General features: G+C 50.0%; 1 protein-coding gene across 1 annotated transcript; it reads right to left on the bottom strand.

Annotated features, from left to right (window-relative positions):
• Positions 1–245: 245 nt before the first annotated feature.
• On the bottom strand, positions 246–13,199 carry STUB1 (STIP1 homology and U-box containing protein 1). The gene is made up of 7 exons (XM_083711003.1): positions 12,890–13,199; positions 9,125–9,323; positions 7,847–8,012; positions 6,531–6,621; positions 4,752–4,808; positions 2,803–2,919; positions 246–1,313 (listed from the first exon to the last, which is right to left on the bottom strand). The coding sequence occupies exons 1-7, from the start codon at positions 13,115–13,117 to the stop codon at positions 1,188–1,190; spliced, it is 984 nt and encodes a 327-aa protein (XP_083567129.1). The 5' UTR covers positions 13,118–13,199; the 3' UTR covers positions 246–1,187.
• Positions 13,200–13,272: the final 73 nt, after the last annotated feature.

The following is a 13,272-nucleotide window of genomic DNA, read 5'->3' as shown; positions in this document are numbered from 1 at the left end:
GATCCACCTCTAACTGTTGCCTCTGTACCACCTTAAACAGAAACTGCCCTCGCCCACAAAATCACCACCCTCCTGAAAATTTCATGCTCAGATATTTATTTACCAGTGTAACCAAAATTGGAGAGATTGCATGTTAATCCCCGCCCCCTTTTAAAGGACCAAAACTCCCCACAATAATATTAACTATGCTTCAAAATATCCCTTTGTTATTAGGGAGGAGTTTTAAATAAAACAACAAGAAGAAGGAACTTTCAGTGGTTTAATGGGAAAACAACTACCTGGAACAGAGCCGGGGGGCTCAGCTTCCCACACAAGCAGGTGCTTCCCCCAACCAAACCCAAATTCCAGTCGTCTGTATAATAATTATTAGATCTCTGTGCCCACCTCCACCACCCAGCCCCAAATATGTGGCTATTTATTTACAGAGTAAAGAGGCCAAACAATAAAAATAAACCCAACTATCCTGGGCAGGCAGGAAAATGGAACGAGGTGGGAAGGGGGGGAACCTAAAACTTTGTACAGAGAGAGAAAGGAGTGGGAAGAAAGCTCAAAGCCAAGCTGGGGGGGGGGGGTTGGGGAGAACCGGGAGGGGGGCAGTCCAGCCCCTTCAGCTTGTGGCTTGCTGCAAAGGCCGAGCCCAACAACTGCAGCATAGTCAAAGTGGGAAGGGATGTGTGTGTGTGTTGAGGGAAATGTGTCCATCTGCTGGAGGGCTGTGGGGTGCAGTTTGCGGGGCCGACGTGGTATCCTTCATATGCCACTGTGGGGTGTCTGCCCCTCACAAAACGCATTTCGTGGCCCTCAGGGAAAGTGCTGCTGCAGGCCTCCCTCCTCGCCTCTCTTCTTGAAATAGGGCTGGCCTTCCCCGCCACCTCAGAGCCAGGCCTGAGGCTCCCGGTTTTGCCCGTGTTGGAAAGCAGCCTGGGACCAAGCCGAAGTCAAGGAGGCTTTTCTGCAGCTCTGGCCCACCCCAGGGAGGTGACAAGACGGGCCCCGAGCTGGCGCAGGAGGAGGCGGCCCGGCCAGCCGGAGCAGGAAGAGGAGGGAAAGCAAGACAGACAGTGAGTAAGGCATGGCGCTGGCCCAGCGAGCTCAGAGAGCCAGTCTCTAGCAGTCCGGTGGCCTTGGCTGCCGCGGCTGGGGAACGCCACGAGGAGGCTGCAAGCACAGCCTCTCCCCTGCGGTGGTCAGTAATCTTCTACCCAGCCGTTTTCCGATATGAACGCGTCTATCACCTCTTTCATGGCAAGGTTGGGGATCAGCTGGTCCTGGGTCAGGGGGCTGCGGGTCACGGGGTCAAAGTGGCCGACGCGCTGGAAAGAACCCAGAAGAGTCAGTTAGGCAGCTGCCCAGGAAGCGTCTCCCGCCTCCCGCAACAAAAATGTTCCCACCAGCCCCCAAATGGTCAGATTCAGGGCCCCCTCTGCCCCCAAAATCTGTTGCATAAGGCAGCGTTCCCATCCTACCTGGATTGAAATCAAAGACATTTTTTTAAATCCCTAAAACGGTTTAAGGGTGTAAACTAATGTTTCATCAGGGTAAGCCTGCTGGAATGAGTAAACCTAAGTTCTGTTTGTTCATTTCAACAGGTTGACCCTGAGCACTGGACACCAACCCTATTTTTTTAGGCCTTTGATGACCTTTCAAAAACTATGTCCTCTCTTTCATCCTTGAAAGGACTGGAGGTGCAATTCTCAGAGGGAGGTGAGAACTATCTGAGGGCAGAGAGCCCTGCTGCATCTGGATCGCTGCACTGTGGATAACAGAACGTTCCCATCAAACCTGGTGCAAAGTTGTGGCAGAAGTGCCTGCGTTCTTCAGGGGCCTCCTGGAAGGGTTCCTGGCCAGAGCAGTAACTCATCCGGAGATACTGCAGGCATTCCCTAGGGACAGGCACTTGGGGCTCCTGCCTTTGCTTACCCAAGTGAAATATTTCTCATACCACCTTATTATCCAACACCCATGTATGCGTGTGGAGCTCCTTGACACAAGATTGGAAGAGACACACCTTGCTCCAATCAGGATCCCCTCATGGGGGGGAACTTGACACATGTACAGCTACATGCTGGCCTTTGCAGCCAGCTGAATACAGAGATAGAGTGACCCCTCTTGCACATCCTTTCAATGTGTGTGTGTGTGTGTGTGTGTGTGTGTGTGTGTGAGAGAGAGAGAGAGAGAGAGAGAGAGAGAGAGAGAGAGATATCCGAGCCCCTTCTACCAATTTGTGGTATAGCTGGGGTCTGCACAGAAATATGAGGCAATTCTGTTGATTGAATGCAAGGTTAACAGCTAATATAAAAACCATGCAGCTGTCCCCCGTTTCTCTCTTCTGCAGAAATTATTCTGGTGGCCTTTGCATTTTGTCTTACATTAGAACTCGCTTATATTTGCTCTGGTCTTGCCAGTCGCCTGGGCGGGGCACTGAGGCTCACCCTACCAAACCAGTCCCCTTGTCCAGCTCCCCTCCTGGCTTCTGAAATTCTTGCAGTCTCCACCTTCTCAGCTCTAAGGCAGGCATGGCGGAAACCTTTGCCGCTCCGGATGTTGCTGAACTACAACTCCCATCAGCCCTAGCAAGCATGGCCAATGCCCAATGATATGGGAGTTGTAGTTCTGCAACAGCTGGAGGGCCAAAAGTTTCCCATTTGTGCTCTTTGGGCAAGAAACTCAACTTCTTCAAGCTGTGGGGCTTAGGAAGCCATTGTCGCATTTGTTCTATATTAGGAAGTCAATGCACCTCCCCTTCTGAACCCTGTCACTACCATCACCTGCGCAACCATCGTGCCAAAAAGCCTGAATTACCTGGAGGTGCTCTTCAATGTCTTTCCTGTCATACGTGATCCCGCTGGGCGTGATACAGGGTTCTCGCATCAGTTCAAAGCTGATCTTCCCACACAGGTAATCCGGGATGTCACGCTTCTGGCTCAAACGAGAAAACCAGAGTTAAACTTGCCTAGGCAGATTTCAAGTAGGGAGGGAAAACCTCTGGCCCTCCAGCTGTTGGGATGCCCAACTTCTATTAGCTCCAGCCAGCATGATCAATGGTCAAGGCTGATGCGAGTTGTAGTTCAGCAACATCTGGAGGGGCCACAGGTTCCCCATCTTCTCTTATAGGGTATGTGATGGGTAGTGGATGGAACAGCGAGATGGGGGACTGGAGAAGCCTGGCTTCCAATTCCTGTTCAGCTACAGATGACTTTGGGCCGGTCATTCTCTCAAACCTTTTGATTATTTAAAAAGGGACCTCCAATAACAGAGCAGCTTAAAAAATTATTTTAGCATAAGAATTTCATATAATAGTGTGGTTAGCAGCCACACACTCTTAATTCTCTCATACGAGGGAATGCCTCTTGAAAGAGAATGGTCCCTGCGACATGTGGGCACATCATCTAAAGTCAAGCTCGCTCTTTTTTAACAGTCAGATTAAATCAACTATCTGTTGTTTGGTTCAGACAAGTGTGCAATGTTTAATATGACTGAATTCGCAGTGAAGGCAGCTCACCTTAGGCAAGGTCATGGGGCTGCTCTCGAGAGTTAAGATTCTGTTTTCTATGAACGCTTTATTTATTGTATAGGTCCAGTTTGTCATGTATAATTCTTGCATATATTTTATGTTTGTGTTTGGCTATATCCTGTATTTGGCTGCCTTAATAATAAATTTGATCTTAACAGTCTGAAATAAGTATGATGATGATGATGGTGATAATAATAATATTCTGTCCTTCTACCAAGAAGGCGCCCAGGGTGACAAACTCATCCTATATATATGCATTCTAAAATTTGAGCCCACCCAGGGAGAGCTGTGGGCAGGATTCTAGGTTGGACTAGATCAGTGTTTTTCAACCACTGTTCCGCGGCACACTAGTGTGCCGCGAGATGTTGCCTGGTGTGCCGTGGGAAAAATTGAAAAATTTGAAAGATTTAAAAATAAAGTATTTTATAATTTTTCAAATTTCTGTTTACTATCTCATAATAAAGTAATTATAAAATCCTTTTTTGTGTTTATTTGATTCCTATTCAAGAGAATTACTTTATATATAGTCAATATAGGCACAGAGTTAAATTTTTTAACATTTTCTAATGGTGGTGTGCCTCGTGATTTTTTTCATGAAACAAGTGTGCCTTTGCCCAAAAAAGGTTGAAAAACACTGGACTAGATGACCCTCAGGTTACCAATTCTATTATTCTATGATCTAAAGGTTGCCAGAAACAGTGTCCTTCAGCCATCAAATCCCTGGGCAAACAAAAATGTTTTCAAATTACTCCTGGAAGTTAATAATTATGGAGACACCTCTCACTAGGGAGGGCATTCCACAACTGGGGGAGTCAGCACTGAAAAGGCCCTGTCACAAGTCAGAGCCACACCAACAAGGCTTCACTTGCCGATCGTGGGATCTGAGAGGGCTGATGTGCAGATTTACCCAGGTTGGGCCAACCAAAATTCACGCTTCTAATCAACTTTGATTAGGGGGCTCCAATGAACTTGGATGAATTTGAACTTTGAATGAAACATGAACCAAATTAGTTCATTTCGTAAAGGGACAAAAGTTAACTGGAATTTGTTCCTTTTTCCGGACATGTCGAACTCGTCCCTTTTCAAAACGAACTTCCCAAGCTGTCTGGGAACCCCCATGGACACTGCCTTGGGTTCCATAACAGAAGAGTGGTGGAATATAAAAGCTGAGAATATACGTAAATGGAGCCAGGGAGCATGGGAGCCAGGGAGCACCTCTGCTTGAGCTTGCCCTCACCTTCCGCTTCTCATCCACCTGGGAGAACAGCTCATCCATGTCTGCCAGGTACTTTTCCTAAAAGAGAAACAGATCCCTTAGCAGGAAGGATCAGAGGCTCAATGCAGAAAGAAGGTGGGGGAATTAAGCAGTTAGCTATAGATGGGGCAAACGGTCCTATCTGATGATGAACGCAGACAAACAAGAGGGACAATTGCCCCTCTTTATAAAACAGCAGTTCAGGTCAAGTTTATGAATGGTCCATAGATCTCCAAATTTACACACACACGGAAAAAGAAACTAAACAACACATTTTTCCATTGTTAAAAATTCAAACAAGATTAGTGCAGAAACCTGCAGCCTTCCGGATGTTGTCAGATTCCAACTCCCATCAGCCCCAACCAGCAGTCAGAGATGACGGAGTCTGACAACATCAGGAGGCCCACAGGTTCTTCCACTCCTGCTGCAAAAGTTGCTTACAAAGTGTTTTAATTTGGGATGCAAACACTGCCAGCCTGTGTATACATCCCTGAACAGAACAGGAAGTCCATGTGCTGCTCTAGACACCTTCCTTGGAAGCAAACAAGAGACAGGTATGTCCGGTTCTTCCGTATCAGTACAAATTGCGCAACCGTAACCTGTTCCATACAGTTCCGAACTAGTGTTCCTAAATTGCATGTGGAATGCCGTCACACCTTTCTCCTGAGCATATCCTGGGCTTTCCAACAGCTCCCCGTACTATCCTGCTAAGTTCCCTCTGACCTTTCAGCTGTGGGGGACATCTCAGGGCCAGGGGCCAGGGAGTTGGTCAGTAACTCAGGCGGGGCGTCTAGTCCTAGGACAGGGATTTACCTGGATCTGTTGGGTTGCAGCCAAGATTAGTCTTACTCAGGGTAAAGGTAAAGGGACCCCTGACCGTTAGGTCTAGTCATGGCCGAGTCTGGGGTTGTGGCGCTCATCTCGCTTTATTGGCCAAGGGAGCTGGTGTACAGCTTCCGGGTCATGTGGCCAGCATGACTAAGCCGCTTCTGGCGAAACCAGAGCAGCGCACGGAAATGCCGTTAACCTTCCCACCGGAGCGGTACCTATTTATCTACTTGCACTTGATGTGCTTTCGAACTGCTAGGTTGGCAGGAGCTGGGACCCAGCAACAGGAGCTCACCCCGTCGTGGGGATTCGAACCGCCAATCTTCCGATCAGCACGTCCTAGGCTCTGTGGTTTAACCCACAGTGCCACCCTCGTCCCCTTACTCAGAGTAAGCCCACTGAAATTGAGGTTTTTAAACAGCAGTGGGGTGGCCGTCTGTCAGGGATGTAGCTCCTGCATTGTAGGGGGTTGGATAGCTCAGTCAGTAGAGAAGGAGACTCCCGAGTGGTGGGTTTGAGCCCCGCATTGGGCAAAGGATTCCTGCATTTCAGGGGGTTGGACTAGATGACCCTCGTGGTCCCTTCCAGCACTACAGTTCTAGGATTCTATCATGAACACTGAATAGCCACTTCAATAGGTCTACTTGGAGCAAACGTTTAGCAAGAGACATCCCACTGGCATTTCTGGGACACTGGCAGTGTAGAAAACTGCCAAAGGGTCCCTATTCCCTTGCTCCTCCCTCTGAGAAGGCCTCAGGGCTGAGGTCAGAGCAGGGCTGAACCCTGGCAGATCCCCCCAGTTAATGGGGGTGAGGGACAGATGTCTCACCCCATCACAGCTGCTGACACCAAGCAGTGACAACCCAAACAAAACAGTCAGCCGAGGGCCCTTAGATGGGCTGAGCCCAGGCAAAGATTGACAAGGGTCCTCACATGTTTGGCTTCGATGTTGGCCAGCTGCACACGGCTCCGACTTTCCTCCACGTTCTCCTCTTCCTGCGCCCGTCGACATTCATCCAACTCCCTAAAAGAGAAGTGGAGATTGGGCAACTTCACGGAGCTTGGCAAGGCCATCAAGGGCTAGCAGCCATGATGGCTATACTCTACCTCCACCAGTGGAGGCACTAATCCTTCTGAACAGGAGGGGGCAGGTCTCTTGTGGTTGGCCGCTGTGAGAACAGGATGTCAGACCACCGGCCTGATCTAGAGTACCTGGTCTTATGTCACTTATCAAGAAACACGGCGATCAGGAGAGGGAGGTCAGAAGCCACTGCAACTGGGACAGTCGCTCGGGGTCACAGCACATGCAAAGGTTTCAGCTTCAGTCCCTGACACCCTCAGCTTAAAAAGAGCCAGGCTCAGCGGCTGATGGGAAAGAACCTCATCTCCCTGAGAAGCCAGATAGCTGCTTTCAGTGGGAGTAGACAACTCCTACGACTTCCGAGGCAGCTTTTAAAATTCCAAGTCCTTTTCACGTTGTTGTGAAAGACCTGCTTTGCTTTGGTTTCACTCTGTGCCACGTTAGTCTGTTCTAGAATTCTACTATTTATCTTATGGTTTTAACTTCTACTTGTAAACCACCCATCAGAGAACTCTGGTGACGGGCACAGAAATGTAGTTAGTAAGTAAGTTGCATGGGGAAGAGGCACTCAGGCCCACAGATGAATATGGCCCTTCAGACCTCTCAGTCAGGCCCTCAGGACTCTCTCCAGGTCACAGGTGGGGAACCTCTGGCCCTCCAGATGTTTCTGGACTACAGCTTCCACCAGTCTTGGTTACTGGCCATGCTGGCGGGGGCTGATGGGAGTTGTAGTTCCACAACATCTGGAGGACTGAGGATCCCCACCCCGCCCTTGCTCATTCCATCTCCCCAGGCCACTCCTTCACTGATGTGCTCTGCAAGGTCCTCAAGTGCCCAGAAAGGGGCTTTGGATTGTCACGGTGCATCTTGCTTCCCTGGATGGAGAGCTGGGTGTTCTGGTGGATGTGTAAAAACCTCTGGCTTCTGGGTGGCTGTAGCACAACCTGCTGTACAAAGGCTACACATTGCATCCATTGCTCTGCCCACCTCTGGCATATGGCCCCTGAATGCTGCCCAACAAAGGAGTGTAGCTGAAAAAGCTTCTCTACCACTGTAGTATATAAAACAAGCTATGCACCCAACACACACAAAGTCCCCTTTGTTCTTCAAGAGTTTCTCCACCCATATCTGCCATCACTCACTCCCTCTCTTTCATACGCTCTTTTACCTCTCTTTCTCTGCCATGATGAGCTTGGTGAGATAGGAGTGCAACTCGTTTTCCTGGTTGATCCGCTTCTCCTCAATGTTGTTCCAGCGCTTCTTCTTCGCAATCCGCAAAGCGCTTGGGATGTCGTCCCCAAAATTCAGTCGTTGCTCTTTGGCTAAGTTGTAGGCTGGAGTAGAGGGCAATATATATATCAAGAAGGAGGAAAGGAAATAAAGATCTTGCAATGCGGTGTGCTCTATGTGGGCCTGCACCAAACCTCCAGCTAGGGCCAAACTAGGCTGTCTTGATGGGGACAGACCATTGCTGGCATGCCACTCTAGGGCACTAAAGTCTGCCCTGACTGCCCATACACATGAACAAACCTGAATGACTTTCAAGTTGATACCCCGCTCCTTTTTTCTTTCTCAGCCCTGTGGATAGCTCAGTAGGTACAAGAGGAGACTCTTAATCTCAGGGTTGTGGGTTTGAGCCTTGCATTGGGCAAAAGATTTCTGCATTGCAGAGGGTGGACTAGATGACTCTACAAATCTACGATTCTAAGGAGAAAAGAAACCTCCACTTCTACTTTAATCAAACCAACCAAGCCTTTGGTTGATTGACAACCTATGCCCTTTTAAAATGTGTTGGGGGGGGGGCTGTTACAGGGTTGTTTTTGTTTTGATTATGTATTTCGTGGTTTTATATTCTGATTTTATCCTGTGAACCACTCTGAGACTTGCGGGTATAGGGCGGTATATAAATTTAATTAATGACGGTGGTGGTGGTGGTGCCTGAACTGAAGCTTGTTTAAGCTGTGGTTTCGGAACAAGCCAGACTGGAAGCATGGCTTGGTCCTGGCTCATTCTACGAAAACAATATGAACAAACCACAGTTTCTGACTGTATACAAGTTAGATGCCTAAAGGCTAGGCCCCACAATTGCTCTCAAGTCAAAGACATGTGGCTGTTCTAGACTCCCTGGCTAAAACTGCTATCCAAAGACAAAGCTGTCCTTGCCGGATTGTTAAGCAATACAGAATTCATGTCGACTTGGACAGATGCCTGGTTCAAACCCTGGCAAAGGCTGGGGAAAATCCCTGCCTTAAATCCTGGAAAGTGGCTGCCAGTCAGTGTAGAAGTAGTGAGCTAGATTGACCAATGGTCTGGCTCAGTGTAAGGTTGCTATGGTTGATTCTGTTTAACTGATTGGTTAACTTGTGACCACCTTGCACCGAAAGGCGGTACCTAGAAAGACACACCTGTACCCACTCGGCTAGCCTGGAAACGAGAGCCAGCTTACCTCTCTGAAGGTTAGCAATGGCCTCGTCGTAGTTCTCCATCTCCATCTGGCACTGCCCCAGGAAGAAGTGCGCCTTCACGGACTGGCTGTCCAACTCCAGGGCATGCTTACAGTCAGCCAGGGCCTTGTCGTGCTGCTGCATCTTAAGGAAGCATAAGGCGCGGTTGGTGTAATAGACTGCCACTAAGGGATTCCGGTTCTAAAAGGAAAGAAAGAGAATATAAGCATGAGGGGCCAGATGGGAGACTAAAACAGCCCTCAAGGGATCTATGGGAGAAGGTGAGGCCCCAGATTCAATCCCTCCAATCGCCAGGTAGGACTGGGAGAGACCCTCATCTAAAATTCACAGGAGAGCCATTGCCAGTCAGGGTGGCTTAGATGGGCCATTGCTCTAACTTGGTATTAAGGCAGCTTCCTGGGTTTCGGGTTAATACAGCCTTTTCTTCATGAGGACTAGAAACTTACTTTATTTGTTAGTAGACATGTCATAGCCCAGAAGCAGAGCACATGCTATACATGCAGAAAGTTCTGGGTTCAAATCCCAGCATCTTCAGGCGGTGGCGGGGGGAATCTCCAGGGAAATCCTAAAGGAGCCAATGCCAGCCAGTGTGGACACTACCAAGCTAAATGGACAAACAGGGCAGCTTCATATCCTTGGAAGAAATCATTTTCAGGCGGGTCTCTACTTCTTAAATTATTCTTGTTGTTGTTTATTACCCACCCTTCACCCTAAGGTCAAAGGGCAGGTAGCAGCATTAAAACACAACATTAAAAACAATTGAAAACACCTTACAATTTCAAATATAAGGAAGGTTCTAAAAATAGACACCTCAAGTGTCAAAAGTCAGTGTTAAAAGGTGTGTCTTCAGCATTCACTGGGAGCTGTACAATGAAGGTGCTACACACACCTCCAGGGGAGTAGTGCAACCCCATCCAGGGCAGGCCACCTCTCAGAAGTGAGAACTCAGGGCACATGACGCCTCTGCCTTTTCAGGATCCAGCTTCAGTTTATGGGCCCACATCCAGCCCATCACTGCCTCCAAGCACTGGCCTAACACCTCAACTCCCTCTGCTGATTCAGATGGAACCGAGAGATAGAGTTGGGTGACATCTGCAGATTGGTGGCACTCCCCTCCAAATCTCTGGATGACAGTCCGCAGAGGCTTCACATAAGATGTAAAATAGCATGGGGGACGAGAGGGAAGCCTGCGGGACACCATAGGACAACTCCAATGGCGCTGAACAGCAGCTTCCCATGATCACCTCTTGGAAACAGCCCTAGAAGAGTGGAACCACTGAAGTACGGGGCAAGGCTACAACCGCTACAGAATGAGAGGCAAGTTCCATCTTACTGATCTCTCAACTTGGACCAGGGAGTGGTTTAAGTACCTTGGTACCTCGGGTTAAGTACTTAATTCGTTCTGGAGGTACGTACTTAACCTGAAACTGTTCTTAACCTGAAGCACCACTTTAGCTAATGGGGCCTCCCACTGCTGCTGCGCGATTTCTGTTCTCATCCTGAAGCAAAGTTATTAACCCCAGGTACTATTTCTGGGTTAGCGGAGTCTGTAACCTGAAGCGTATGTAACCCGAGGTACCACTGTACAGTCAGATTTTGAGTTTGCCCCACCCTGCAAAGAGCAGTGTTTTGTTTTTGTTTCGCTTTGCATGGGCAGAGTGCATTTCCTACATTCCATTTAGAATCAGAGAAAGGGCTGCCAAGTCTAAGCCATGGCTTTCGAAAAAGCTTAAACCCCAGGATATCTTCAAAGAATCACCGAACTGTAGAGGTGGAAGGGATCACAATCGTCATCTAATCCAACCTCCTGCAATCTTTTGCCCTACATGGGGCTGGAACCCATGAGTTTGAGATTAAGAACCTCATGCTCTACTGACTGAGCTACCCATCTTGTCTGTGAGGTTGTATCCTTTGAGCAGCTGATTATTTATCATTATTTCTCCAGGCAGACGGCTACCATTAAAAAAAAAGTAGCGTGCAGCAGCTTAATCTGAAAGGTAGATCACAGGACTCAAAACAGTGAAGAGAACTGGTGCAGATCTCAGGGAAACCCCTGGAGACAGAGTGATTGCAACCAGAGAATCATGTATTCTGAGTCCCAATAGAAATAATGTGCAGCCACAGAAGTGCCACTAAGTGCTAATTGTTAAATGTGCACCTGTGGTGTTATCAGCCTTGCTGCATGGACAGGGGCACATGTAGTGAAATCTGGCCGAAGACAACCTAAGAACTCATTTTTAATCTGTACTCAAACAAGGAAGGCGGGACCTTTATTCAGAACTGTCCAAAGTAGGAAGGGTTGAGGCTTACAGAGAAGGGTGGCTGGCAAAAGGTCGCCAAGTGAGTTTGCAGTGAACAACAAGTCTGGAGGTTCAAACAGGATGCTGCTTTATACTGAGTCAGACCATTGGTCCATCTAGCTCAGTACTGTCTCCACTGACTGGCAGCAGCTCTCCGGGATTTCAGGCAGGGTTCTCTGCAAACCCAACCTGAGGATTGAAATTGGGGTCTTCTGCATGCAAGGCCTTAAAGCATGCTCTCTGTCCATGCTCAGAAATGCTGCCTTTCCTCACTGCCTCCTATCACAGATTACTGGAGATAAAACTGAGCATTAAAACAAGGTTTTTGGGCTGGGGGGAGAGAAGGATGAGCTTTGGCACAAATAGAGCCCTAGTCACACATCCAGGTTTGCTTCTTAATGTCCTCCCTACCTTGCCCCTGTCAAATCAAGGGCCAGAATCATAATCTGCCCATGCTCAGAGAAAAGTGCCCTTGCCACTTCCCCCCGCATTGCCCCTTCAAATTATTTTTAGAATAAGCCTATCCATGCTCCGATTGAACTCCGGCACTGGCAACTCCCAGTCTATCTCCTCTCCTCACCTCACCCCCATCTGTCTCAAGAGGGCAAGCACTCTTCTGGTGCTCAGAGGGCCATTTTGTTTGGTCACACCCAGTGGCGTAGCGTGGGTTATCAGCACCCGGGGCAAGGCAAGTAATTTGCGCCCCCTAACCCATGGATTTGCGCCCCCTAACCCATGGATTTCCCTAACCCCCAGATGTTGCGCCCGGTGCGGCCGGCCCCCCCTGCACCCCCCACGCTACGCCACTGGTCACACCTCCCTTCATATCTCAGAGGAAAAGGCTCAGTGAGCCAAAGGACACTTACCTCCCACACCACTATTGCATCATCTCCTACCCTGCAGTCTGACGCCAGACTCTACATAGCATGCACTTTGCCCATGTTCAGAGAGCTCTTTTCTTACTCCCCTTCAGCTATTCATGGGGTAAACCCAAAACACTGGGGAGCAGCTGGGAGGCTCCAACTGAGTCTTGGTCACCCTGCAGCTTGCTTCCTATGCCACCATACCGGATAGCAGGCCCTCTGCACATGCCCAGAGAGGCATTCTCCCCACTTCTCATATATTCTCCCAGGATAAGGCTCACGGGCCTGAGCCTCCTCCTCCAGCTCTCGCTCCGCCCCTCCAACGCTCCGCCCAGCCTCTAAACAACAACACTCAGCACTCGGTCCATGCTCAGAGGTACACACTCCCTTTCTTCACGACTCGCCCCCCTCCGGCTCAGAATAATGTCCGGGGGCTGAGCTCAAACGAAGCCCCCTCTCGCCCCCTCGAAAGCGAGACCAAGCCTCTCAAGTGAGCGCACTCTGCCCATGCTCAGAGGCCACCCGGGCCCTCTCGCCGTCCTCCTCCGCCCGCCCTCCCCCCCAAAACAGAGGCCCGACTCACGATGGCCCGCCCGTAGCAAGCGGCGGCCTCCGGGTACTTTCGGCTGACGAAGAGCCGGTTGCCCTGCTCTTTGTACTCCTGGGCGCTGCGGCTCTTCTCCGGGCTGCCGCCGCCGAGGCCGCCGCCGACCAGCCCCACACCGGGTCCGCCGCCCGTCAGCCCCGCGCCGCCGCCTCCGCCGCCGCCCTCCTTCTCCTTTTCCTTCTCCTTCTCCTCCTTCCCCTTCATGCCGCCCAGGCAGAAGCAGCCGCAGCAGCCGCCGCTGCCGGCCCGCCCGGAGGAGCCCGGCGGGCACCGATCGCCCCGGCCTCGCCGCACCGCCACAGCCCGGCCCGGGCCCCGATCGCCCGCAGCAGCAGCAGCAGCAGCAGCAACACCGCCCG

Source organism: Podarcis gaigeae (assembly GCF_964106915.1).
Source record: "Podarcis gaigeae genome assembly, chromosome: 14".
NCBI classification, from domain to species: Eukaryota; Metazoa; Chordata; class Lepidosauria; order Squamata; family Lacertidae; genus Podarcis; species Podarcis gaigeae.
Note: the sequence above shows the minus strand (reverse complement) of the source record. Positions and strands in the feature narration are given on the sequence as shown.

Coding starts and splice junctions, on each gene's coding strand:
- STUB1 (XM_083711003.1), bottom strand. CDS start 13,117: ATGAAGGGGAAGGAGGAGAAGGAGAAGGAAAAGGAGAAGGAGGGCGGC. Junction 9,324..12,889: donor CTTGCTACGGGCGGGCCATC/GTGAGTCGGGCC, acceptor CTTTCCTTTTAG/AACCGGAATCCCTTAGTGGC. Junction 4,809..6,530: donor CCAACATCGAAGCCAAACAT/GTGAGGACCCTT, acceptor TTTCTCTTTTAG/GAAAAGTACCTGGCAGACAT.